At 46.5% G+C, this 25,689-nt stretch overlaps 1 protein-coding gene across 1 annotated transcript in view; it reads right to left on the reverse strand.

The window, feature by feature from the left end:
• Positions 1 to 3,323: 3,323 nt before the first annotated feature.
• LOC121568271 (myelin protein zero-like protein 2) overlaps positions 3,324 to 25,689 on the reverse strand; it is a 30,551-nt gene continuing 8,185 nt past the window's right edge. The window contains exons 2-4 of the mRNA XM_041878827.2: positions 5,304 to 5,473; positions 4,606 to 4,816; positions 3,324 to 4,290 (exon numbers count right to left, since the gene is read on the reverse strand). Of these exons, the coding sequence (XP_041734761.1) occupies positions 4,115 to 4,290; positions 4,606 to 4,816; positions 5,304 to 5,473 (557 nt within the window). The 3' untranslated portion in view covers positions 3,324 to 4,114. The remainder of the gene's footprint in view (positions 4,291 to 4,605; positions 4,817 to 5,303; positions 5,474 to 25,689) is intronic.

Consider the following 25,689-nt stretch of genomic DNA (forward strand, 5'->3'; position numbering starts at 1 on the left):
TTTGAAGATTCTCTGTTGACGATTGGACCATGGGTATTTGCCACTCAGTTTCACTGGCTGTGAAGGCAGTACAGTAAAAAGTAAAAAGTTACTCTCCTTGCTCTAATACTCTTTTCACACTACTAAGCCAAACCGAACCGAACCAAGCCCAGCTCTACTGGGCTGGCCTGGTTGCGCATCTATAGTTGCGGGAACTGTGCTGAAAAGGAGAATATGAAAATAAAATATCAGTACAGTATGGTTCAAGTCAGCCCTATAGTGTGAATCATACATAAGATTCTTATTGGCCAGATCAATGAACATCCACGGCATCTACCTAATCCACCAATCGACAGACACACGCAATCACCATCAGGCTGTCTCGGGCAGTGTCAGGTTGTCAGTCTGTAGACATTGAGGTCTCTCTGCCTCATTAGGGAGTGCAGCACTAACAGCTTGACTTAACAGTGGTTACTGTAACTGTAGGATCCATTGACAGAGCGGAAAAAACTGAAGGACCATCCTAGCGTACAGTACGGATATTTTCAACAACAGAGACAGGTGCCTTGGCTCTTTGGATACTTGTTGTTATTTAGTATAAATGTAACACTATTCAAATCAGTCCAACATTCTAGATATAATTCATTCTCTTTGGTAAAGTGCATAGTGAGATCTCCGTTTTTTCTTTCTACAGCTCCTCTCAACTCATTCAGGTAGCAGTGTTCTGTCCCTCTCCCTCTCCCTATGTCCTGCATTGGGCCGTACTAGGTGCTTCCTATTGCACCTCTCAAACTTCACCATCATCTTCATCCAATAGGATTCTCTGATGTATTCTTGTTCTAGACTCTTCAAAATACTGTAAAGGCATTCCCCTCATGTTCTCTTCTCCTTATCCCTGCTGTTCTGTCGTCCCGGCTGCCATGCTCAGTGGGAGCGCCGGATTAAGAAATCACAGGTCACCTGTATTCACCTGGTCAGTCTGTCATGGAAAGGGCATGTTTTGTACACTCAGTGCCTTCGGAAAGTACTCAGACCTCTTGACTTTTTCCACATTTTGTTACATTACAGCCGTTTCTAAAATGGATGAAATAAAATAAAATGTCAGCAAACCCCATAATAACAAAGCGAAAACAGGTTTTTAGACATTTTTGCTAATTTATTAAAAATAAAAAACAGAAATACCTTATTTACATAAACATTCAGACCCTTTGCTATGAGACTCGAAATTGAGCTCAGGTGCTTCCTGTTTCCATTGATCATCCTTGAAATATTTCTACAACTTGATTGGAGTCCACCTGTGGTAAATTCAATTGATTGGGCATGATTTGGAAAGGCACACACCTGTCTATATAAGGTCCCACAGTTGACAGTGCATGTCAGAGCAAAAACCTAGCCATGAGGTCGAAGAGATTGTCCGTAGAGCTCCGAGACAGGATCATGTCGAGGCACAGATCTAGGGAAGGGTACCAAAACATTTCTGCAGCATTGAAGGTCCCCAAGAACACAGTGGCCTCCATCATTCTTAAATGGAAGAAGTTTGGAACCACCAAGACTCTTCATAGAGCTGGCCGCACTGCCAAACTCAGCAATCGGGGGAGAAGGTCCTTGGTCAGGGAGGTGACCAAGAACCCGATGGTCACTCTGACAGAGCTCTCTGTAAAGTAATCCTTCTACCCCCCCAAAAAAAATTGTAAAGTGGTTATCCCACTGGCTATAGGGTGAATGCACCAATTTGTAGTCGCTCTGGATAAGAGCGTCTGCTAAATGACGTAAATGTGCCCTTGAGCAAGGCACTTAACCCTAATTGCTCCTGTAAGTCGCTCTGGATAAGAGCGTCTGCTAAATGACTAAAATGTAAAATGTAAATGTAAAGATGGGAGAACTTTCCAGAAGGACAACCATCTCAGCAGCACTCAGGCCTTTATGGTAGAGTGGCCAGACGGAAGCCACTACACAGTAAAAGGCACATGACAGCCAACTTGGAGTTTGCCAAAATAGATGGCATCATGAGGAAGGAAAATGATGTGGATATATTGAAGCAACACCTCAAGACATCAGTTAGGAAGATAAAGCTTGGTCGCAAATGGGTCTTCTAAATGGACAATGACCCCAAGCATACTTCCAAAGTTGTGGCAAAATGGCTTAAGGACAACAAAGTCAAGGTATTGGAGTGGCCATTACAAAGCCCTGACCTCAATCCTATAGAAAATGTGTGGGCAGAACTGAAAAAGCGCAAGGAGGCCTACAAACCTGACTCAGTTACACCAGCCCTGTCAGGAGGAATGGGCCAAAATTCACCCAACTTATTGTGGGAAGCTTGTGGAAGGCTACCCGAAACGTTTGACCCAAGTTAAACAATTTAAAGGCAATGCTACCAAATTCTAATTGAGTGTATGTAAACTTCTGACCCATTGGGAATGTGATTAAATAAATAAAAGCTGAAATAAATCATTCTCTCTACTATTATTCGGACATTTTACATTCTTAAAACAAAGTGGTGATCCTAACTGACCTAAGACAGGGAATTCTTACTAGGATTAAATGTCAGGAATTGTGAAAAACTGAGATTAAATGTATTTGGCTAAGGTGTATGTAAACTTCCGACTTCAACTGTACACATACACATAGACAAAGCCGCAGAGGTCCGAGGTCAAAATCGGGAAAGGTTGAGAATGAATGTCCCTGTTAGATGAGGGGCAGCCACCTCTTCAATGAATAGGAAAATAACAACTCTTCAAGCGAAGCCATCTTGGAACACCATGTTTGATCGGGATCAATCATTGGCCTGGATCTTGTTGTTGTAAAAAAAAAATCATTCCATCGCCAAATAGTAGAGTTGGCTTTTGTTGGTGAGGCATATGTGGTTACACATTATGTTGTTTAAATTGCACCCAATGCAGAGGGATCTGATATACTGTGTATGCCATAGACACCAAGTCAAAAAGAATCTGATGTGTTCAACTGACCATTATTGCACCGTCTAAAACAGACAACAGATACATGGGGTTTCAACTGTCTAAAACAGACAACAGATACATGGGGTTTCAACTGTCTAAAACAGACAACAGATACATGGGGTTTCAACTGTCTAAAACAGACAACAGATACATGGGGTTTCAACTGTCTAAAACAGACAACAGATACATGGGGGTTTCAACTGTCTAAAACAGACAACAGATACATGGGGGTTTCAACTGTCTAAAACAGACAACAGATACATGGGGTTTCAACTGTCTAAAACAGACAACAGATACATGGGGTTTCAACTGTCTAAAACAGACAACAGATACATGGGGTTTCAACTGTCTAAAGGTGAAAAAACTGCAACACAGTGACAGTCATAGTGAAATAGTTATTTGAAATGTTTAATAATTTGAACATAATGATTTAACATTGTTGATATAATCAACTGTATGTTGATTATAATACTTGAGAAATGTCGGCTTTATGCAAGTGCCTTAGGTCTTGCAGTGAATATTGACAGCATTTTGAGTATTTCTGCAGTAGTTGAACATTTTCACTGATAAAAAACACAACTTCTGTTTACAAATAATACAAAATCACTTCTGAACAAAACCAAATAATATCATTGATCAGCAGTAAACTAAGACAGAAATGTAAAGACATCTTGTTGAACCAGATGAGAGAGAGACCGCTGGTACCTATACAACAATGGACATTGGCTTACTAAGTGCTATGCGGTTGGAAATTGATTGGGTAGATGTTAGAGTTTGAAACTGGTTAGTAGTAAATCACAACAGAACATTATTTTCCATAACTATCTTATAAAACATCTATACTTAAACAGGAGAAATGTGTTCGGAAGCCCATTTGATATACAGGAGAAGATTAATGCAGGCATACTGTCTTTCCAGAAAGGAGCATGGCGGTAAGATACAGGATCCAGTAGATGGATAATCTACAGTAGTAGTCTAAGGCACTTTTAGCATTTAAGTTTGCTCTTTGTAAAAACATCTGCCCAACGATAGGTCCAGGTTTTGGTTCCAAAGCTAGGTTCAGAGGAGAGTGTCCACGCAGACAGAGCGTTTGGCTGAGCCCAGTCCCAGAGGTGAGCACCACAGAGCCCAGCCACCACAGATCCCACTCTCTCTCGCTCCTTCTCTCTCTCTCTGTTTTACCACACGGTAGGGTCCTTTCTCTCTCTGCGAGGGAGTTCCTCCACCCCCTCCTCCTCCTCCTGTCTCTTATAGCGACATCGCCTTATTGACATGATGATGACGAGGAAGATGACCATCAGCATGATGGCGCCCCCGATGGCTGCAGCCAGAATGACAATCTCAGAGAAGGAGGCTGTAAAGAAAAGAAGGGGAAATTAAATAGACAACGAGGAAACTCTTGTCACTTTATCTATTCAAACATGACTAGATGGCTGGTTCCCAGGGGGAGATACATGATAATGACTTTATGGGATGTGTTAGGATTAGTACCTCTTGTTACTGTGAGAAAGGAGCTGCTGGATGGAATAAATGACAAATGGGCCAGATTGGTTTTGTAAAGATTGATGGGAGGTTTTCACAGCCTGAGGCCAAAGATTGGACAGCAGACACGTCTACAGTATATTTTAACCCAGCACCCTTGTACGCTTCACAGTAGACAGAAACTAACCTGTGGTGACCACGTTTAGTTTCACCTCCCCCGCGTTGCCGTGGACGTCTGGAGGGTTCTTCACCTGGCAGCTGAATGTCCCGTTGTAGGTGAACTTGACCTCACGCACCACGATGGAGGCGTCCCGCCCCATGATGTCACCCGCCCATGTCGCCCGCTTATGGAAACGCCCGTCTGTGGGAGGGTAAGGCCTCTCATGGTAGTAGAACACCTGGCATAGATGGGCACAATGCTTAATGAGATCACATTGCATCTCATTAGAGGGTAGTTAATTGCATCTCATTTACTTAATTGTCGCCTCTAATTGAGTTTCTCCAACAATAGCGTTTCCAAAACAATGTAATTTTTCTAAACGGTTCAGCCAGATTCCAAAATGACGCTGAAAATGAAGTTAAAGGGGGTCCTCTGTAGCTCAGCTGGTAGAGCACGGCGCTTGTAACGCCAAGGTAGTGGGTTCGATCCCCGGGACCACCCATACACAAAAATGTATGCACGCATGACTGTAAATCGCTTTGGATAAAAGCGTCTGCTAAATGGCATATTATTATTATTATTATTATTTAAGTTGATGGTTGACTCAGAGGTCCTTGACAAACAACAGAATGCAGATTAGAAACACACACACACACACACACACTGTCTCTGAACTTCATCTCGAGGATGCCCAGAGGGTTCTACAATCAGCCAGGGTGACTCACTGACTCCTCATGGCCATGTCCGAGGGGGCGGAAGCTCCATGAGACCGTGATCATTGCTGGGGTGATGGGCGAGCTGCTCTGGAAGGTACATTTCAGTCGCACATCTGTGCCGTTCACCGCCTCCACCTCCCCCGACGTGTACACCCTCATCCCACTGACCGGTAACACGCCTGAAGCCACAGGAACACAGCACAGCACAGTAGTTATGCAAAAGAAACACTGCTAAACATACATACATACAACATCAATAGTGTATGTTATGGATGTTTGTGTACCAACAGACCCTCACACCCAAACATTACAGAGAAAACGCTGGGAATTAAAGAGAGAAGAAAATTGGCTGCATTTTCCCGGCTCCAGATAACGGATTGAGTGACACCCACAGAATGGAGTCTGCAGTGTGGTCTACACACACACACACAGTCCCAGGAAGAGACATTCTTAATCGCTCAACAGTTCCTGTTTCACTACAAAACAACATTACATCAATGCTCGGCTGATCGTGTCTGTTTTCCTCTGATTTTACATTTGTTTTCAATCGCTTTAGTGCAATTTTCACAAGTATGTGATACATTTTCACGACTCTTAGTACAAAACTAAAAACAGATCATCAAAAAGGCAGTTGTTTCAAAACTATAAGCACATTTTCAATTGACTAAGTACAACACACAAAATCAATCATACAGTCACTTTTTCACAAAACGTAATCAGTATTTTATCTAGAAATACATGTTTCACATTGCAATACATGTTCATATACATTACTTTTGATATGATTGTCATCTCATTTGTTAAAATACATTTTACTATTACTTAATCAAATCAAATGTTATTTGTCACTTGCTTCGTGGACAACATGTGTAGACTAACAGTGAAATGCTTACTTACGGGTCCTTTTCCATCAATGCAGAGTTAAAGATAAAAAATAAATAAAAATAATAATGAAATAGTGACACGAGGAATAAATACACAGTGAATAACTAATAAAAATAACAAGTAAAATAACATGGCTATATATTTTAGGGAGTAGAAAATAACATGGCTATATACAGGGAGTACCAGTACCGAGTCGATGTGCAGGGGTACGAGGTAATTGAGGTAGCTATTTACTGTACATATAGGTGTCACGCTCTGGCTCCGGGACTTTGTGTGTTGAGCCAGGGTGTGTTCGTTTCGTGGTGTTTTGTTTGGTTGGGTGGTTCTATGTGTTGTATTTCTTTGTTGGGTTCAATGACTCCCAATCGGAGGTAACGAGTGTCAGCTGTCGGCTCGTTATCTCTGATTGGGAGCCATATTTATCTGTATGTTTTCCTGTGGGTGTTGTGGGTTTTGTTCCAAGGTTAGTCCTTTGTCACTGTTGGACTTCACTATCGTCTTTTGTTTTGTATTTACGTGCTTTACTCATTAAAGTCATCATGTTCACTCAACGCGCTGCGTATTGGTCTGCTCCCTTTCAAGACGGTCGTGACAGAAAAACCCACCATAAAAGGACCAAGCAGCGTGTCCAGGAGCAAAGAGACTGGACATGGGAGGAGGCGCCTGGTAAGGAGATCGAGAGGCTGGCGGGTGGCCCAGGTGGGCAAATCGTGGTCCTGGGGAGGACATGCTCGGGGGCAAGGGACCTTGGGGGAAGATCAAGGCCCTGGCGAGAGAGGAGCAACGGCGTCAGCAGGGTCATCGTTGGAAGGACGAGAGGCAACCCCAAAAAGTTTTTGGAGGGGGCACATGGCTTTGGGCGGCTGGGCAGCAGGAGGCTGCCACAGGGAGACGTGGAGAGAAGGCTATCGGATTACGGGAGCCATTGGCGAGTAGAGGAAGGGAAGTTGTTGCGGCACGGCGTGAGAGACTGATTGTGTTACCAGTCCGGTCCGGCCCGTTCCTGATCCCCAGTTAAAGCCAGTGGTGTGTGTTCCCAGTACGGACCGGCCTGTTCCTACTCCACGCATCAAGCCCACGGTGTGCGTCGCCAGTCCAGCCCGGCCTGTTCCTGCTCCACGCACAGAACCTACGGTGTGCGTCGCCAGCCCAGCCCGGCCTGTTCCTGCTCCACGCACAGAACCTACGGTGTGCGTCGCCAGCCCAGCCCGGCCTGTTCCTGCTCCACGCACAGAACCTACGGTGTGCGTCGCCAGCCCAGCCCGGCCTGTTCCTGCTCCACGCACAGAACCTACGGTGTGCGTCGCCAGCCCAGCCCGGCCTGTTCCTGCTCCACGCACAGAACCTAAGGTGTGCGTCGCCAGCCCAGCCCGGCCTGTTCCTGCTCCACGCACAGAACCTACGGTGTGCGTCGCCAGCCCAGCCCGGCCTGTTCCTGCTCCACGCACAGAACCTACGGTGTGCGTCGCCAGCCCAGCCCGGCCTGTTCCTGCTCCACGCACAGAACCTACGGTGTGCGTCGCCAGCCCAGCCCGGCCTGTTCCTGCTCCACGCACAGAACCTACGGTGTGCGTCGCCAGCCCAGCCCGGCCTGTTCCTGCCACTGCACCAAACCTACGGTGCGCGTCGCCAGCCCGACCCGGCCTGTTCCTGCCACTCGCACCAAACCTACGGTGCGCGTCGCCAGCCCGGTCCGGCCTGTTCCTGCCACCCGCACCAAGTCTACGGTGCGCGTCGCCAGCCCGACCCGGCCTGTTCCTGCCACTGCACCAAACCTACGGTGCGCGTCGCCAGCCCGGTCCGGCCTGTTCCTTCTCCCCGCACTAGCCCTGAGATGCGTGTCCTCAGCCCGGTACCTCCAGTTCCGGCACCACGCACCAGGCCTACGGTGCGCCTCAGACGGCCAGAGTCTGCCGTCTGCCCAACGGCGCCTGAACTGCCCGTCTGCCCAACGGGCGCTTGAACTGCCCGTCTGCCCAACGGCGCCTGAACTGCCTGTCTGCCCAACGCCGTCTGAACTGTCCGTCTGCCAAGCGCTGCATGAACTGCCCGTCTGTACGGAGCCTGCAAAGCCGCCCCGTCTGCCATGAGCCTTCAGAGCCGTCCGCCAGACCGGAGCCGCTAGAGCCTTCCGCCAGAAAGGATCAGCCAGAGCCTTCCGCCAGACAGGATCAGCCAGAGCCTTCCGCTCAGACAGGATCAGCCAGAGCCTTCCGCCAGCCATGAGCAGCCAGATCCGTCAGCCGGCCATGAGCAGCCAGATCCGTCAGCCAGCCATGAGCAGCCAGATCCGTCGGCCAGCCATGAGCAGCCAGATCCGTCGGCCAGCCATGAGCAGCCAGATCCGTCAGCCAGCCATGAGCAGCCAGATCCGTCAGCCAGCCATGAGCAGCCAGATCCTTCAGCCAGCCATGAGCCGTCCAGCCAGGATCCGCCAGAGCCAGCCAGCCAGGATCCGCCATTGAGTCCGGTGCAGTCCCTTAGCCCGGTGCTGCCCCTATCCTGGTGCTGCCCCTTAGTCCGGTACTGCCCCTTAGTCCGGTGCTGCCCCTTAGTCCGGTGCTGCCCCTTAGTCCGGTGCTGCCCTTTAGTCCGGTGCCGCCCCTTAATCCAGTGGGGGTTTAGTTGGGGGTGGTCATGTGGAGGAGGCTACGTAAGCGGGTAGTGACTTTGGTGGGGTGGGGACCACGGCCAGAGCCAGAACCACCGCCGAAGAGGTATGCCCACCCAGCCCTCCCTTGTTTAGCCTTATTGAGGCGCGGTCGCAGTCCGCGCCTTTAGGGGGTACTGTCACGCTCTGGCTCCGGGACTTTGTGTGTTGAGCCAGGGTGTGTTCGTTTCGTGGTGTTTTGTTTGGTTGGGTGGTTCTATGTGTTGTATTTCTTTGTTGGGTTCAATGACTCCCAATCGGAGGTAACGAGTGTCAGCTGTCGGCTCGTTATCTCTGATTGGGAGCCATATTTATCTGTATGTTTTCCTGTGGGTGTTGTGGGTTTTTGTTCCAGGTTCAGTCTTTGTCACTGTTGGACTTCACTATCGTCTTTTGTTTTGTATTTACGTGCTTTACTCATTAAAGTCATCATGTTCACTCAACGCGCTGCGTATTGGTCTGCTCCCTTTCAAGACGGTCGTGACAATAGGTAGGGGTAAAGTGACTAGGCAACAGGATAGATAATAGACAGTAGCAGCAGTGTATGTGGTGAGTGTGAAAATGTGTGAGTGTGTGTGTGGCGTCAGTATGCATGTGTGTGCAAGAGAGTTAGTGCAAAAAAGACTCAATGCAGGTAGTCCAAGTAGCCATTTGATTAGTTGTTCAGGGTCTTGTTGGTTCCAGACCGCTTGCTGTGAAGTAGAAGAGAGAACAGTCTATGGCTTTGGTTGGTGGAGTCTTTGACAATTGGGCCTTCCTCTGACACCGCCTGGTATAGAGGTCCTGGATGGTAGGAAGCTTGGCCCCAGTGATCTACTGGGCTGTACGCTCTACCCTCTGTAGTGCCTTGCGGTCGGATGGCAAGCAGTTGCCATACCAAGCGGTGATGCAGCCAGTCAAGATGCTCTCGATGGTGCAGCTGTAGAACTTTTTGAGATGCTGAGGGCCCAATCCAAATGTTTTCGGCCTCCTAAGGGGTAAGAGGCGTTGTCGTGCCCTCTTCACGACTGTGTTGGTGTGTTTGGACCATGATAGATTCTTAGTGATGTGGACACAGAGGAACTGGAAGCTCTCAAACCCGCTCTACTACATCCCAGTCAATGTGAATGGGGGCATGCTCGGCCCTCTGTTTCCTGTAGTCCACGATCTGCTTCTACATCTGCATTGCTTGCTGTTTGGGGTTTTAGTCTGGGTTTCTGTATAGCACTTTGTGACATCTGCTGATGTAAAAAGGGCTTTATGAATAAAATTTGATTTATTGATTGATCAGCTCCTTTGTCTTACTGATGTTGAGGGAGATGTTAATAATGATCCGTTTACTGCAGTGGGCTAAATCAGGGTCACACAGAGTGTTTCTTGGTAGTATTAAATAAATCTACTTTGAAACAAAAGTATACACCTCACACACATGGTTATGGGCTTAGAAAAAAGACACCTGTACCATGTCAGATATACTGTAGAGTTGAAATGTATTCCATTTTGAGTTTGCATCCCAGTATTACACTTTATACACATCACAGAAGACTGAATTATAACAAAACTGTTTGACATAGAAACACCGGATTTTATGTGTAAAAACAATACAATGTCTATTAATTATGAAATTATGAAAAATATTAATAACATTCCACCCATGTGGCCACTACGTCATTTGACTGCAGGAAAGGGCTACATTGAGATTTTGTGTCACTGATCTACACACAATACCCCATAATGTCAAAGTGGAATTTTGTTTGTAGAAAGTTGTGGAAATTAATACAAAATGAAAAGCTGAAACTTCTTGAGTAAATAATGATTCAACCCCTTTGTTCCGGCAAGCCTAAATAAGGTGAATAAGACTGCTCTTTGCCTTTGTAGGGCAGTTCAGGTGGCTGTCCTGCCCTTGCCCTTAGTTTGCCTCCTGTCTCTCCTATCGCCATGGGTACGCTTTCCTGAAAACAATGGCACTGTGCTTAAACCTGTTCTGCCTTAAATATTAGTTGTTGACCTTTTGATTAGTTGTCCTTAAAAACTAGAATGTTCCAATGTGGTTAGCCAAAAAGACGACAAGATAGTCTATACATTCATTATTCAGGGTTACTATCAAACAGATATGTCACATTTCTGTTTCGTCCATCATTTGTTTCCTGCTTGTAGCATGGCGCGTTTAAAGGAATATTTTTCTCTAACTATAAGTGACATGATTTCATGAGAAGTATTTCTGCAGTGAGGGTGTGTAATGCAAGTCAAGGTGTCTTTGGATGAATGTTAATAAGATACATAACCAGCATTGTTAAAATAACAATTTAATTAAATCTGACCATCCCAGTTCACACCCTAAAATAAGATATTGTGGAGTCGCAATTCAACAGCTCAGACACGAGACGTATGTGGCAGGGTCTACAGACAATCACGGACTACAAAAGGAAAACCAGCCACGTCTCGCTTCCAGACAAGCTAAACACCTTCTTCGCCCGCTTTGAGGATAACACAGTGCCACTGACGAGGCCCACTACCAAGGACTGTGGCCTCTCCTTCTCCGTGGCCAACGTGATTAAGACGTTTAAGCATGTTAACCCCCGCAAGGCTGCCGGCCCAGACGGCATCCCTAGCCGCGTCCTCAGAGCATGCGCAGACCAGCTGGCTGGTGTGTTTATGGACATATTCAATCTCTCCCTTTCCCAGTCTGAAGAAAGCAAAGGTAACTGAACTAAATGACTATCGCCCTGTAGCACTCACCTCTGTCATCATGAAGTGCTTTGAGAGACTAGTCAAGGATCATATCACCTCTACCTTACCTGTCAACCTAGACCCACTTCAATTTGATTACCGCCCCAATAGATCCACAGACAATGCAATCGCCATCACACTGCACACTACCCTATCCCATCTGGACAAGAGGAATGCCTATGTAAGAATGCTGTTCATTGACTATAGCTCAGCATTCAACACCATAGTACCCTACAAGCTCATCATTAAGCTCGAGGCCCTGGGTCTGAACCCCGCCCTGTGCAACTGGGTCCTGGACTTCCTGACGGGCCGCCCCCAGGTGGTGAAGGTAGGAAACAACATCTCCACTTTGCTGATCCTCAACACTGGGGCCCCACAAGGGTGCGTGCTCAGCCCCCTCCTGTACTCCCTGTTCACCCATGACTGCGTGGCTAAGCACGCCTCCAACTATATCATCAAGTTTGCAGACGACACAACAGTAGTAGGCTTGATTACCAACAATGACGAGACCGCCTACTGGGAGGAGGTGAGGGCTCTGGGAGTGTGGTGCCATGAAAATAACCTCTCACTCAACGTCAACAAAACAAAGGAGATGGTCGTGGACTTCAGGAAACAGCAGAGGGTGCACCCCCCTATCCAAATCGATGGGACCGCAGTGGAGAAGGTGGAAAGCTTCAAGTTCCTTGGCATACACATCACCGACAAACTGAAATGGTGCACCCACGCAGACAGTGTGGTGAAGAAGGTGCAACAGAGCCTCTTCAACCTCAGGAGGCTGAAGAAATTCTGCTTGGCACTGAAAACCCTCACAACCTTTTACAGATGCACAGTTGAGAGCATCCTGTCGAACTGTATCACCACCTGGTACAGCAACTGCACCGCCCGCAACCGCAGGGCTCTCCAGAGGGTGGTGCGGTCTGCCGAACGCATTATCGGGGGCAAACTACCCGCCCTCCAAGACACATACAGCACCCGATGTCACAAGAAGGCCAAAAAGATCATCAAGGACATCAACCACCCAAGCCACTGCCTGTTCACCCCGCTATCATCCAGAAGGCAAGGTCAGTACAGGTGCATCAAGGCTGGGACCGAGAGAATGAAAAACAGTTTCTATCTCAAGGCCATCAGACTGTTAAATAGCCATCACTAGCACATTAGAGGCTGCTGCTGCCTATTGAAATCACTGGCCACTTTAAGAAATGGAAAATAGTCACTTTAATAATGTTTCCATATCTTGCACTACTCATCTCATATGTACAGTGAGGGAAAAAAGTATTTGATCCCCTGCTGATTTTGTACGTTTGCCCACTGACAAAGACATGATCAGTCTATAATTTTAATGGTAGGTTTATTTGAACAGTGAGAGACAGAATAACAATAACAAAATCCAGAAAAATGCATGTCAAAAATGTTATAAATTGATTTGCATTTTAATGAGGGAAATAAGTATTTGACCCCTCTGCAAAACATGACTTAGTACTTGGTGGCAAAACCCTTGTTGGCAATCACAGAGTTCAGACGTTTCTTGTAGTTGACCACCAGGTTTGCACACATCTCAGGAGGGATTATGTTCCACTCCTCTTTGCAGATCTTCTCCAAGTCATTAAGGTTTCGAGGCTGACGTTTGGCAACTCAAACCTTCAGCTCCCTCCACAGATTTTCTATGGGATTAAGGTCTGGAGACTGGCTAGGCCACTCCAGGACCTTAATGTGCTTCTTCTTGAGCCACTCCTTTGTTGCCTTGGCCGTGTGTTTTGGGTCATTGTCATGCTGGAATACCCATCCACGACCCATTTTCAATGCCCTGGCTGAGGGAAGGAGGTTCTCATCCAAGATTTGACGGTACATTGCCCTGTCCATCATCCCTTTGATGAGGTGAAGTTGTCCTGTCCCCTTAGCAGAAAAACACCCCCAAAGCATAATGTTTCCACCTCCATGTTTGACGGTGGGGATGGTGTTCTTGGGGTCATAGGCAGCATTCCTCCTCCTCCAAACACGGCGAGTTGAGTTGATGCCAAAGAGCTCGATTTTTTGGTCATCTGACCACAACACTTTCACCCAGTTCTCCTCTGAATCATTCATATGTTCATTGGCAAACTTCAGACTGGCCTGGACATGCGCTGGCTTGAGCAGGGGGACCTTGCGTGCGCTGCAGGATTTTAATCCATGACGGCGTAGTGTGTTACCAACTGTTTTCTTGGTGACTATGGTCCCAGCTGCCTTGAGATCATTGACAAGATCCTCCCGTGTAGTTCTGGGCTGATTCCTCACCGTTCTCATGATCATTGCAACTCCACGAGGTGAGATCTTGCATGGAGCCCCAGGCCAAGGGATATTGACAGTTATTTTGTGTTTCTTCCATTTGCGAATAATCGCACCAACTGTTGTCACCTTCTCACCAAGCTGCTTGGCGATGGTCTTGTAGCCCATTCCAGCCTTGTGTAGGTCTACAATCTTGTCCCTGACATCCTTGGAGAGCTCTTTGGTCTTGGCCATGGTGAAGAGTTTGGAATCTGATTGACTGATTGCTTCTGTGGACAGGTGTCCTTTAAGAGTGTGCTCCTAATCTCAGCTTGTTACCTGTATAAAAGACACCTGGGAGCCAGAAATCTTTCTGATTGAGAGGGGGTCAAATACTTATTTCCCTCATTAAAATGCAAATCAATTTATAACATTTTTGACATGCGTTTTTCTGGATTTTTTTGTTGTTATTCTGTCTCTCACTGTTCAAATAAACCTACCATTAAAATTATAGACTGATCATTTCTTTGTCAGTGGGCAAACGTACAAAATCAGCAGGGGATCAAATACTTTTTTCCCTCACTGTATATACTGCATTCTATTCTATAATATTCTACTGTATCTTAGTCCATGCCGCTCTGTCATTGCTTGTCCATATATGTATATTTTCTTAAATTCAATTCCTTACTAGTTTTGTGTGTATTGGGTATATGTTGTGAAATTGTTAGATATTACTTGTTAGATATTACTGCACTGTCGGAGCTAGAAGCACAAGCATTTTGCTACACCCGCTATAACATCTGCTAAACACGTGTATGTGACAAATAACATTTGATTTGATCTGATTTAATGTTCAGTTATAGTCCATGAAGCAGCTATTAGGATTATGTGCACAGCTATAACTGTATGTAGCAAAGGTATGTAAGAAATGGCATTACAGTAAACATGTATCCAAAATGAAGTTCTTGATGGGGGGGGTTTCACACTGCTTTACTAAAATTGCCTTGGAAAACGCTATTTATATGCCATTTACGCAGTGAATGAGTCCACACATTTGTGTATGTGACCCAGTGTGAATCGAACCCACAACTCTGGTGAACTGAGCCACATAAGACATAAGCATGCCACCCTCCTTCAGGCCATGGGTGAGGCATCCAATGACATCAATCCAGACCTATATCGGGCTTGGATATATCAGGCTTGGATGCCAAAAGTGGCATGGCGAATTTACATTTTTGGGGGGGGTTGGGGGCCCCCTGGAGGTCAGGACATTTACTGCAATGTAGATGAGAACCAATGGTAAAATGCTCAAGACAGGCTTGATGAAAACTAGTACCATCCAAATGTTATGTTTTTTTCCCATTAATTTTATTTGTTTAATTTTATTACAGTATACTTAAACTCAGCAACAAAAAAACGTCCCTTTTTCAGGACCCTGTCTTTCAAAGATAATTCGTAAAAATCCAAATAACTTCACCAGATCTTCATTGTAAAGGTTTAAACGTTTCACATTCTTTTTCAATTAACCATAAACAATTGTTACTAATGGTTTTCTTTGAGACTGTGGTCCCAGCTCTCTTCAGGTCATTGACCAGGTCCTGCCGTGTAGTTCTGGGCTGATCCCTCACCTTCCTCGTGATCATTGATGCCCCACGAGGTGAGAACTTGCATGGAGCCCCAGACCGAGGTTGATTGACCGTCATCTTGAACTTCTTCCATTTTCTAATAATTGCGCCAACAGTTGTTGCCTTCTCACCAAGCTGCTTGCCTATTGTCCTGTAGCCCATCCCAGCCTTGTGCAGGTCTACAATTTGATCCCTGATGTCCTTACACAGCACTCTGGTCTTGGCCATTGTGGAGAGGTTGGAGTCTGTTTGATTGAGTGTGTGGACAGCTGTCTTTTATACAGGTAACGAGTTCAAACAGGTGCAGTTAATACAGGTAATGAGTGGCGAACAGGAGGGCTTCTTAAAGAAAAACGAACAAGTCCGTGAGAGCCAGAATTCTTATGTCATGCAATAAAATGCAAATTAATTACTTAAAAATCATACAATGTGATTTTCTGGATTTTATTTAGATTCCGTCTCTCACAGTTGAAGTGTACCTATGATAAAAATTACAGACCTCTACATGCTTTGTAAGTAGGAAAACCTGCAAAATCGGCAGTGTATCAAATACTTGTTCTCCCCACTGTATATCAGTCAATTTATATTTTAGATAAATTGTTATGTGGTGAAAGATGTCTACAAACAAAATGTATGCACAATAAAAGGTTTTTAATAAAATACTTGCTGCGTTACAAGTGTTACCAGTTTGGAGTTTTGTACTAAGAGTTTTGAAAATTCACATAGCACCAAAGCGAATTACAAAAAACTGTACTAAACGATCTTGTCCCCAGTTAAATCAGAAGCCCTGCTTATTCTGTTCAGGTGTCGTCCGAGTTAAGATTGCCCTGTTTGCTTTGCGTTCTGTCTGTGTGTGTGTGTGTGTGTGTGTGTGTGCGTGTGTGTTCATGTGTTCGGTGTGTGTGTGTATTCTGCACACTTATAATAGTCTCCAGACAACGCTACACTCTTAGAAAAAAGGGTTCCAAAAGGGTGCAACAATTTCAAAGATTTTACTTAGTTGACATCAGCAAACCATTCGCCCACACGACGCCATACACATGGTCTGCGGTTGTGAGGCCGGTTGGATGTACTGCCAAACTCTCTAAAACAACTTTGAAGGCGGCTTATGGTAGAGAAATTAACATTCAATTATCTGGCAACAGCTCTGGTAGACATTCCTGCAGTCAGCATGCGAATTGCAAGCTCCCTCAAAACTTGAGACATCCGTGGCATTGTGTTGTGTGGCCTTTTATTGTCCCTAGCACAAGGTGCACCTGTAATGTAATGATAATGCTGTTTAATCAGCTTCTTGATATGCCACACCTGTCAGGTGGATGGATCATCTTGGCAAAGGAGAAATGCTCACTAACAGGGATGTGAATAAATTTGTGCACAAAATGTGTGCATAAAATGTGTGTAAGGGAAAGGGGGATATCTAGTCAGTTGTACAACTGAATGTATTCAACTGAAATGTGTCTTCCGCATTTAACCCAAACCCTCTGAATCAGAGAGGTGCGTAGGGCTGCCTTAATGGACATCCATGTCTTCGGCGCCCGGGGAACAGTGGGCTAACTGCCTTGCTCAGGGGCAGAACGACAGATTTTTACTTTGTCAGCTCGGGGATTCGATCCAGCATCCTTTCGGTTACTGGCCCAACGCTCCGACCCGCCAGGCTTACAGGTAGTCCCTTCCTATTTCAGTTTGTTTCCTTCTGTTTGGTGCCTAATGAATATGACCCAGGGTCTTTAAGGTCTATAAGGTCCTTTATGCACTTGAACCAGCTACATGTGATCTTCCCTTCAACTGGATAACTACTGTATATGGCACGCAACCAAATACAGTCATAATACTAATCGCTCCGATCTCTCCTCACAATGCACGCATCCCTCCTGTGCTGAGAGGGTTTTTGATATGGCTATAAGCCTATGGGCCCATATAGACTGGATGCTTGTTTATCTAATGAGTTCACTCATTTAGCTGGGAAAACAGCTGCTGGGCTCGGCTCCCCAGGAACCTCTCTCTTCCTTATCAGCAGCACAGAGGGCTTCCTGTAGGCCACATTACCAGTAACCAGCCCCACTGTACATTAGACAGAGAGGGCCCTCTCTCCTCACCAACATCAGAGGAGAGCACCCAGTTCTCCCTGGCCTTAATGTGTTTTAAATTGGGGGTTGGTGTCGGCAGACTGATAGGGCCTGCCTTGGGAAACTCAAAATTCTCAGGGATGAGAAAAATGCCTCTATTTAGGAGATCCGAGCTGGCTAGCTAGGCCTATATCTGTCCCAGTAAATGATCGTGGCTAGCAGAAGGAGGACGAGAAGGAGGCTCAGACCTAGACCAATCACTCTGTCTGTCCACAGCAGACCGACTCCACACTGGCTTTTGCTGTGAGGGGAATGGGGATACCGCACATAGGCAGGCATCACCCTCCTTCCCCAACACATTTATCTTCCACCAGGAAACTGGAGGATGGTGGGAGTAGGAGAGCGGAAGGGGAGGGGAGGGGGACGTAGACTAAATTGGTTCTCACACAGTACTTATTTACAGTTGGTTCATCCAAACTCAAGTACGTTAGGTAATCATCTAAAAGACCACACTATGACATGCACACCTTTTGAATTTGTGTTGCATTTCTTTATCATATTTCCATTCATTTATTAGAAGCATAAATATCACTTATTTCTGTGGCACTAAATAATTGACACTGATTTCATTCGGAGATGATGCCTTCTGCTGCTGCAGTAGCTTTCTGATGCCAGTGTTACTGATTAACAATTACTTCTCATAAGGGTTTCTGAATCTAATGTGGGTTTTAATAGAGATAAAAAAAGCTTGTAAAGTGTGTACCAATTACTTTAATAGCATGTCCTATATGTTATGCCTTTCACATTTAGAGCATAAATGCTATTTAATGAGGAATTAGTGGCAGTTACAATTACAAAATGGCACATTACTCAAGTGAAAGCAATTGTTGACATTATAGCACATTTGGTTCCTTGGAAGTTGTGGGAACATATGTTTTTGTTTTGCCATTGGTTCTGGGAATGAAGCTATACGTTTCCTGACTGGTAAAACTGAATGTTTATTACACATTCTGAGAACAGAAGTGAAAATTTCACCTGTTCTGGGAACATTCATGTTTAGGTTGAAGGGAGGTTCTGACAACATTTTACTATGGTTCCCTGAAAGTTTTACTGGGAGGTTTTAATAAATTATAGGTTAGTTGAAGGTAATTAAACCCTTTTCTGAGAACACACTGCTAGCTTAGTTTGTGTTAACTGTTTTTAACTCCAAGTACAGATAGGACACAAGGAAATTAATTTGCTTAAGCATTAATCATGCAAACACTTTTATTTTTTATGGTGTCACGGCATCAGTGAGCTTCAAACCTATGATCTTCTGTTCTGTATCTATGAAAACAGTCCACTGCGCCACCAGGATGGAGCTAGCATGCCATGAATTTCGTTTTACTTATACAAAGTTGTTAATTTTGGTCTATTCAAACAGACCCTTTTTCAAAAGAAACAAGCACTCATTAACCCTTTGACACCTACCAACAAACGGGTGTGATCATTCTACAGTGGTCCCTGCAGCGTACGCTCAAACCGGTGTGATTAGAACACTTATTTAGAATGTCCAGTTTCGACTGACGCAACAGTCAGTGTTTGAGCTGGCCACACTGTTTTTCACAGAAACATTTTGCACAAACACAGTCCTTACAAAGTTATGTCCTGAATGTGGCCAGTTTATTTTTGGATGCGATGTTCAGACATTCACAGAAGTAGCGATAGCATAACACAATCATCGAAACCGGAAAATGTAGGCTACATTAGTCCTATGTCACGACTCCCTCCGAAGCTGCCTCTTCTCCTTGTTCGGGCAGGCTTCAGCGTTGGCCCTGGAGTGGGCCAACGTGGTCTGGAGTGAAGGTGGAGACACGTTGGACAGCTATGGAGAGTTTGCTCGCCTCTTCCGTGCAGTCTTTGATCATCTCCCCGAAGGAAGAGAGGCGGGCGAGTGTCTGTTCCATCTGAGGCAGGGGACGAGGACCGCGCAAGACTTTGCCCTGGAGTTTAGAACCTTAGCGGCTGGGTCCGGGTGGAACGAGTGGTCCCCCATTGACCATTTCCGATGCAGCCTGCGTGAGGACGTCCGAAGGGAGCTAGCCTGCCGGGATACCACTCTGACCTTCGACCAACTGGTGGACATGGCCATCCGGTTGGACAACCTGCTGGCTTCGAGAGGACGTCCTGGAAGGGGCCTGCCTGTTTCACCCCCCCTCACTTCGGCTCACGTGCCGATGGAGCTGGGTGGTGCAGCGTTCTGGGAGAACGGTGGACGATAGATCCAGAAGAGGACATTCTGCTGCATGATGTCATCAGAGTTCTTCTGGTTCTGGAGGCGGCAGGCAGGGCACTCTCGCGTCACCCTAGGTAGCACAAACCCACACTCGTTCAGAGCCCTCTGCTGCGCATTTAACCATCCACGTTAACTTCCCTGATTACACGGTAGTTCCCCAGTGTAAGGCGCTGGTAGATTCAGGCGCAGCTGGGAACTTTATGGACAGGTCTTTAGCTCTTAGTCTACGTATTACATTGGTTCCCCTGTCTATTCCATTGCCCGTCAAAGCACTTGACAATCGACCATTAGGGTCAGGTTTTGTTAGGGAGGTTACCGCACCAGTCACTATGATTACGCAGGAGACCCATAATGAGCAAACCACGTTTCATGTTATGGAGTCCCTTGAATTCCCAGTTGTGTTGGGCCTTCCCTGGCTAGCACTACACAACCCCACCTTTTCATGGCCGCAGAGGGCTCTCACTGGGTGGTCGCGAGAGTGTCAGGGTAGGTGTCTAGCTGTTTCCATTGGTGCGACCACGGTGGAAAGTCCAGACAATACCTCTACCGTTGCGCATTCCCCCCGAATACCTCGATTTGGCGCACGCCTTTTCCAAAACGCAGGTGACCAAATTACCACCCCATCGCTTGGGGGATTGCGCGATAAACCTCCGGTTAGATGCTGTGCCGCCCAGGAGTCATGTATATCCCCTGTCGCAGGCTGAAACAGAGGCTATGGAAACATACGTCTCTGAGTCCCTGCGTCAGGGGTTCATACATCCCTCCACTTCACCCGCCTCCTCAAGTTTCTTTTTCGTGAAGAAGAAAGACGGGTGTCTGCGCCCTTGCATTGATTACCATGCACTTAATACAATTAAAATTCGCTATAGTCATCCTCTACCCCTCATTTCCTCTGTGATCGAATCAATGCATGGGGCGCACTTCTTCACTAAATTAGATCTCAGGAGTGCGCACAACCTGGTGCGTGGCGGGAAGGGGACGAATGGAAGACAGCATTTAGCACCACCACGGGGCATTATGAATACCTGGTGATGCCGTACGGGTTGATGAATGCTCCGTCAGTCTTCCAGTCCTTTGTGAACGAGGTGTTTCGGGACATGCTTGGTCGCGGTGTGGTGGTCTACATCGATGACATCCTGGTGTATTCCACTACGCGCGCCGAGCATGTGTCCCTGGTTCGCAGATTGCTTGGGCGACTGTTGGAGCATGACCTGTATGCCAAGGCAGAAACATTTCTGTTCTTCCAATAATCCGTCTCCTTCCTAGGATACCACATTACCACCTCAGGTGTTGAGATGGAGGGAGACCGCATTTCAGCCGTGCGTAATTGGCCGATTCAAACCACGGTTAAGGAGGTGCAGCGCTTCATTGGCTTTGCCAATTACTATCGGAGGTTTATCCGGGGCTTTGGCAAGGTCGCAGCCCCATCACCTCTCTGTTGAAGGGTGGGCCGTCCTGGCTCCGCTGGTCTGCTGAGGCTGACAGGGCTTTCAGCACCCTGAGGGCTCTGTTCACCTCAGCCCCGGTACTGGTCCATCCCGATCCCTCATTGCCGTTTGTAGTGGAGGTGGACGCGTCCGAGGTAGGGGTAGGCGCTGTCCTATCCCAACGCTTGGGAAAGCCACCCAAGCTCTGCCCCTGTGCCTTCTTCTCTAAGTAGCTCAGCCCAGCGGAGCAGAACTGTAACGTTGGTGATCGGGAGCTGTTGGCTGTTGTCAGAGCCCTGACAGCGTGGAGGCACTGGCTCGAGGGGGCGAAACACCCTTTCCTCGTCTGGAATAACCACCGTAACCTGGAGTACATCCGGGCAGCGAGGAGGCTGAACCCTCGCCACGGCCTTGTTCTTCACCTGGTTTGATTTCACGCTGTCCTATATACCAGGCACTAAGAACGTGAAGGCAGACGCACTGTCACGGCTGTACGACACAGAGGAGAGGCCCATTGATAACACCCCCATACTCCTGGCCTCCTGCATTGTGGCGCCGGTGGTGTGGGCAGTGGACACGGACACGATGTTACGCACCGAGCCATCTCCACCTCAGTGCCCAGCTGGGCTTCGGTATATGTGCCGTCTAGTGTCCGTGATTGTCTTATCTATTGGGCACACATGTCCCCCTCCTCTGGTCACCCAGGCATCGTCCGTACAGTGCGCTGCCTTACCGGGAAGTACTGGTGGCCTACCTTGGCTAAGGACGTGAGGGTGTATGTCTCCTCCTGCTCGGTGTGCGCCCAGAGTAAGGCACCTAGGCACCTTCCAGCGGGTAAGTTACATCCCTTACCAGTTCCACAACGGCCATGGTCCCACTTATCGATCGATTTTCTAACTGATCTTCCCCTCTCTCAGGGTAACACCACCATCCTGGTCGTTGTGGACCGCTTTTCCAAAGCCTGCCGCCTCCTTCCTCTGCCCGGTCTCCCCACGGCCCTGCAAACTGCGGAAGCCCTTTCTACTCACGTCTTCTGGCACTACGGGGTGCCAGAGGACATAGTGTCTGACCGGGGTCCCCAGTTTACGTATAGGGTCTGGAAGGCGTTCATGGAACATCTGGCGGTCTCGGTCAGCCTGACCTCTGGGTTTCACCCAGAATCTAATGGGCAGGTGGAACAGGTGAATCAGGATGTGGGTAGGTTTCTGTGGTCCTACTGCCAGGACCGGCCGGGGGAGTGGTCAGTGTTCTTGCCATGGGCCGAATATGCCCAGAAATCTCTCCACCCCTCCTCCACTAACATGTCACCATTTCAATGTGTTTTAGGCTATCAGCTGGTCCTGGCACCGTGGCATTAGAGCCAGACCGAAGCTCCTGCGGTGGACGTCTGGTTTCGGCCCGCAGAGGAGACGTGGAACACCGCCCACATCCACCTCCAGCACGCCGTGCGTCGCCAAAAGTCCAACGCTGACCGCCACCGCAGTGAGGCCCCGGTCTTTGTACCGGGTGATCGGGTTTGGCTCTCGGCCCGGAACCTTCCCCTCCGACTGCCCTGCCAGAAGCTGGGCCCGCGGTTTGTGGGGCCATTCAAAGTCCTGAGGAGAGTGTACGAGGTTACGTATAGGTTGCTCCACAGGAAGATTGAGGTGGAGTGCGCCCACAGGACTGCAAAACCCACCACCGGCCCAGGTGACAGGCCCAGGCCGATAGTGGTCAAGTTCCTGAGGTTCAAGGACAAGGTAGCTGTTCTGGAAAGAGCCAAGAACTTGAGAGGAACGTATATCTTCCTCAACGAGGAATATCCTGAAGCTGTGCGCCAGAAGAGGAAAGAACTTATCTCAGCCATGAAAGCTGCCAGAGCGCGTGGGGACATTGCTTACATCCGCTATGACAAGCTCATTGTCCACCCTCCCTCCCAGAAGCCTGGAAGGGATGAGAGAGCCAAACCTATGGGTTCGTAGCTTCAACCCCGCAGCACACACACACACACACACACACACCAATTGATTAATGGACTGCTGAATGTATATTGTTTTATCTTGCTTTGTTTGCTCTTTTCAGTATTATGTCTATCTCTGATAAGCTACCCAGGAAAGGGCTGAAATAGCCCATATTAATATATGTAGCCGTAGAAATAAGGTTCATGAAATAAATAACATTCATATATTAGCCATTTCTGAGACTCGCTTGATTTGATGATACTGCAGTAACAATACAATAATAAAACATCTATAGAAGAGACAGAAATGCTTATGGGGGAGGTGTTGCTGTATATATTCAGAGCCATATCCCTGCAATGCTTAGAGAAGATCCTATGTCAAGTGTTATTGAAGTGTTGTGGTTGCAGGTTCACTTGCCACATCTAAAGCCTTTTCTTTTGGGGTGTTGCTATAGGCCACCAAGTGCGAACAGTCAGTATCTAAATAATATGTGTGAAATGCTTGATAGTGTATGTGACGTGAACAGAGAGGTTTACTTTCTTGGGGACCTGAATATTGACTGGTTTTCTTCAAGCTCTCCGCTCAAGAGGACGTTTTCTTACTGTAACCAGTGCCTGTAATCTGGTTCAGGTTATTAATCAACCTACCAGGGTGTTTACAAACACCACAGGAACAAGATCATCCACAAGTATCGATCACATTTTTACTAATACCGTAGAACTTTGTTCTAAAGCTGTATCCGTACCCATTGGATGCAGTGATCACAATATAGTGGTTATATCCAGGAAAGCCAAAGTTCCAACAGCTGGGCCTAAAATAGTGTATAAGAGATCATACAAAATATTTTGCTGTGACTCTTATGTGGATGATGTTAAAAATATTTGTTGGTCTGATGTGGTTTAATAAGGAGCATCCAGATGCCGCACTTGATGCATTTATGAAATTGCTTCTTCCAATTATTGATAAATATCCACCTGTTAAGAAATTGACTGTTAGAACAGTTAAGGCTCCATGGAATGATGAGGAATTGAACATTTTACATTTTACATTTTAGTCATTTAGCAGACGCTCTTATCCAGAGCGACTTACATGAGCAATTAGGGTTAAGTGCCTTGCTTAAGGGCACATCAACAGATTTTTCACCTAGTCGGCTCAGGGATTAGAACCAGCGACCTTTTGGTTACTGGCACAACGCTCTTACCCACTAAGCTACCTGTCCTTGAGCTGTTCTTGTCTATTAATGTTCTGTATCATGTCATGTTTCTGTCACGCCCTGGCTCGGGGGACTCTTAAATGTTGAGCCAGGGTGTGGAGTTTCTGTTACATTTTCTATGCTTTTGTTCTAGATCGTTTATATCTATGTTGGCCAGGGTGGTTCCCAATCAGAGACAGCTGTAGCTCGTTGTCTCTGATTGGGGACCATACTTAGGCAGCCTTTTGGCATGTTAGTTTTGTGGGATCTTGTTCCGTTTAGGTTTTGTGTATAACCTAGGACTTCACGTATCATTTGGTTTATTGTTTTGGTTCGTGTGTGTACTAATAAAGAATGTACGCTTATCACGCTGCGCCTTGGTCCGCTTCATCTGTCGACGATCGTGACAGTTTCATGTTTTGTCTGGACCCCAGGAAGAGTAGCTGCTGCTTTTGCAACAGCTAATGGGGATCCTAATAAAATACCAAATACCAAAAAAATAGGCTACTTAATGAGGAGGCCAAACACATCAATTCAAACTGTTGTTAGAAAATAAAACTTGAAATTGACAAGTTGAAACATAGCCTATAGGTAATTAGCATGCAGCGCGTGTTAACTGTCCTGTTGCGTAACAATCACATTTTGGAACAGTGAGTGCATTCTGACATCACGTGCATAAAACAACTCACACTGGGGCGACCGTTAGAGATATTTGGAACTCACATGTGAAAAGGTTAAGATCAGGTGTGGCCAATTAGTGGGAGCGGCAAACACACCTGAATATACTTAACAAGATAGAGGATAGAGTTTTGTTGACGCTGAGAACAGAAAGTATATGTTTTTAAATAACATTCTTAGAATGTTCATTGAACATTACTCATGTTTTCTTGTGGTTTTTATGGAATGTTTTCTTAATGTTCTGAAAACATGACTTTAAATAGAACCATGAGAAAACCTGCAGAAAACATTATGCTGAAGTACTGAAATTCTCACAGAAGAACATTGTTTTTTAACGTTCTCAGAAGAATTTGAGAACATTACTTTAAATAGAACCATGAGGAAACCTGTAAGAAACGTTAGGCTGAAGTACTGAAATTCCCACTTAAGAAACATATGGTTCTCAGAACATTATGCCCTAGCTGGGTATCCTGCACCATTCCCAGAACCTTGTGGGATGTTCTGAGAACCATATGTTTCTTAGAGCCTGGTGAGAGCATGGTTGTCCTATAATTTTATTTTGTATACAACCTTCCCAGAAGGTTCTGGGAATGGTGCAGGATACCCAGCTAGTGCATAATGTTCTGAGAACCATATGTTTCTTAGGTGGGAAATTCAGTACTTCAGCCTAACGTTTCTTTCTGGGAATGGTGCAGGATAGTTGCTTG

Source organism: Coregonus clupeaformis, chromosome 6, assembly GCF_020615455.1.
Source record: "Coregonus clupeaformis isolate EN_2021a chromosome 6, ASM2061545v1, whole genome shotgun sequence".
Classification (NCBI taxonomy): domain Eukaryota; kingdom Metazoa; phylum Chordata; class Actinopteri; order Salmoniformes; family Salmonidae; genus Coregonus; species Coregonus clupeaformis.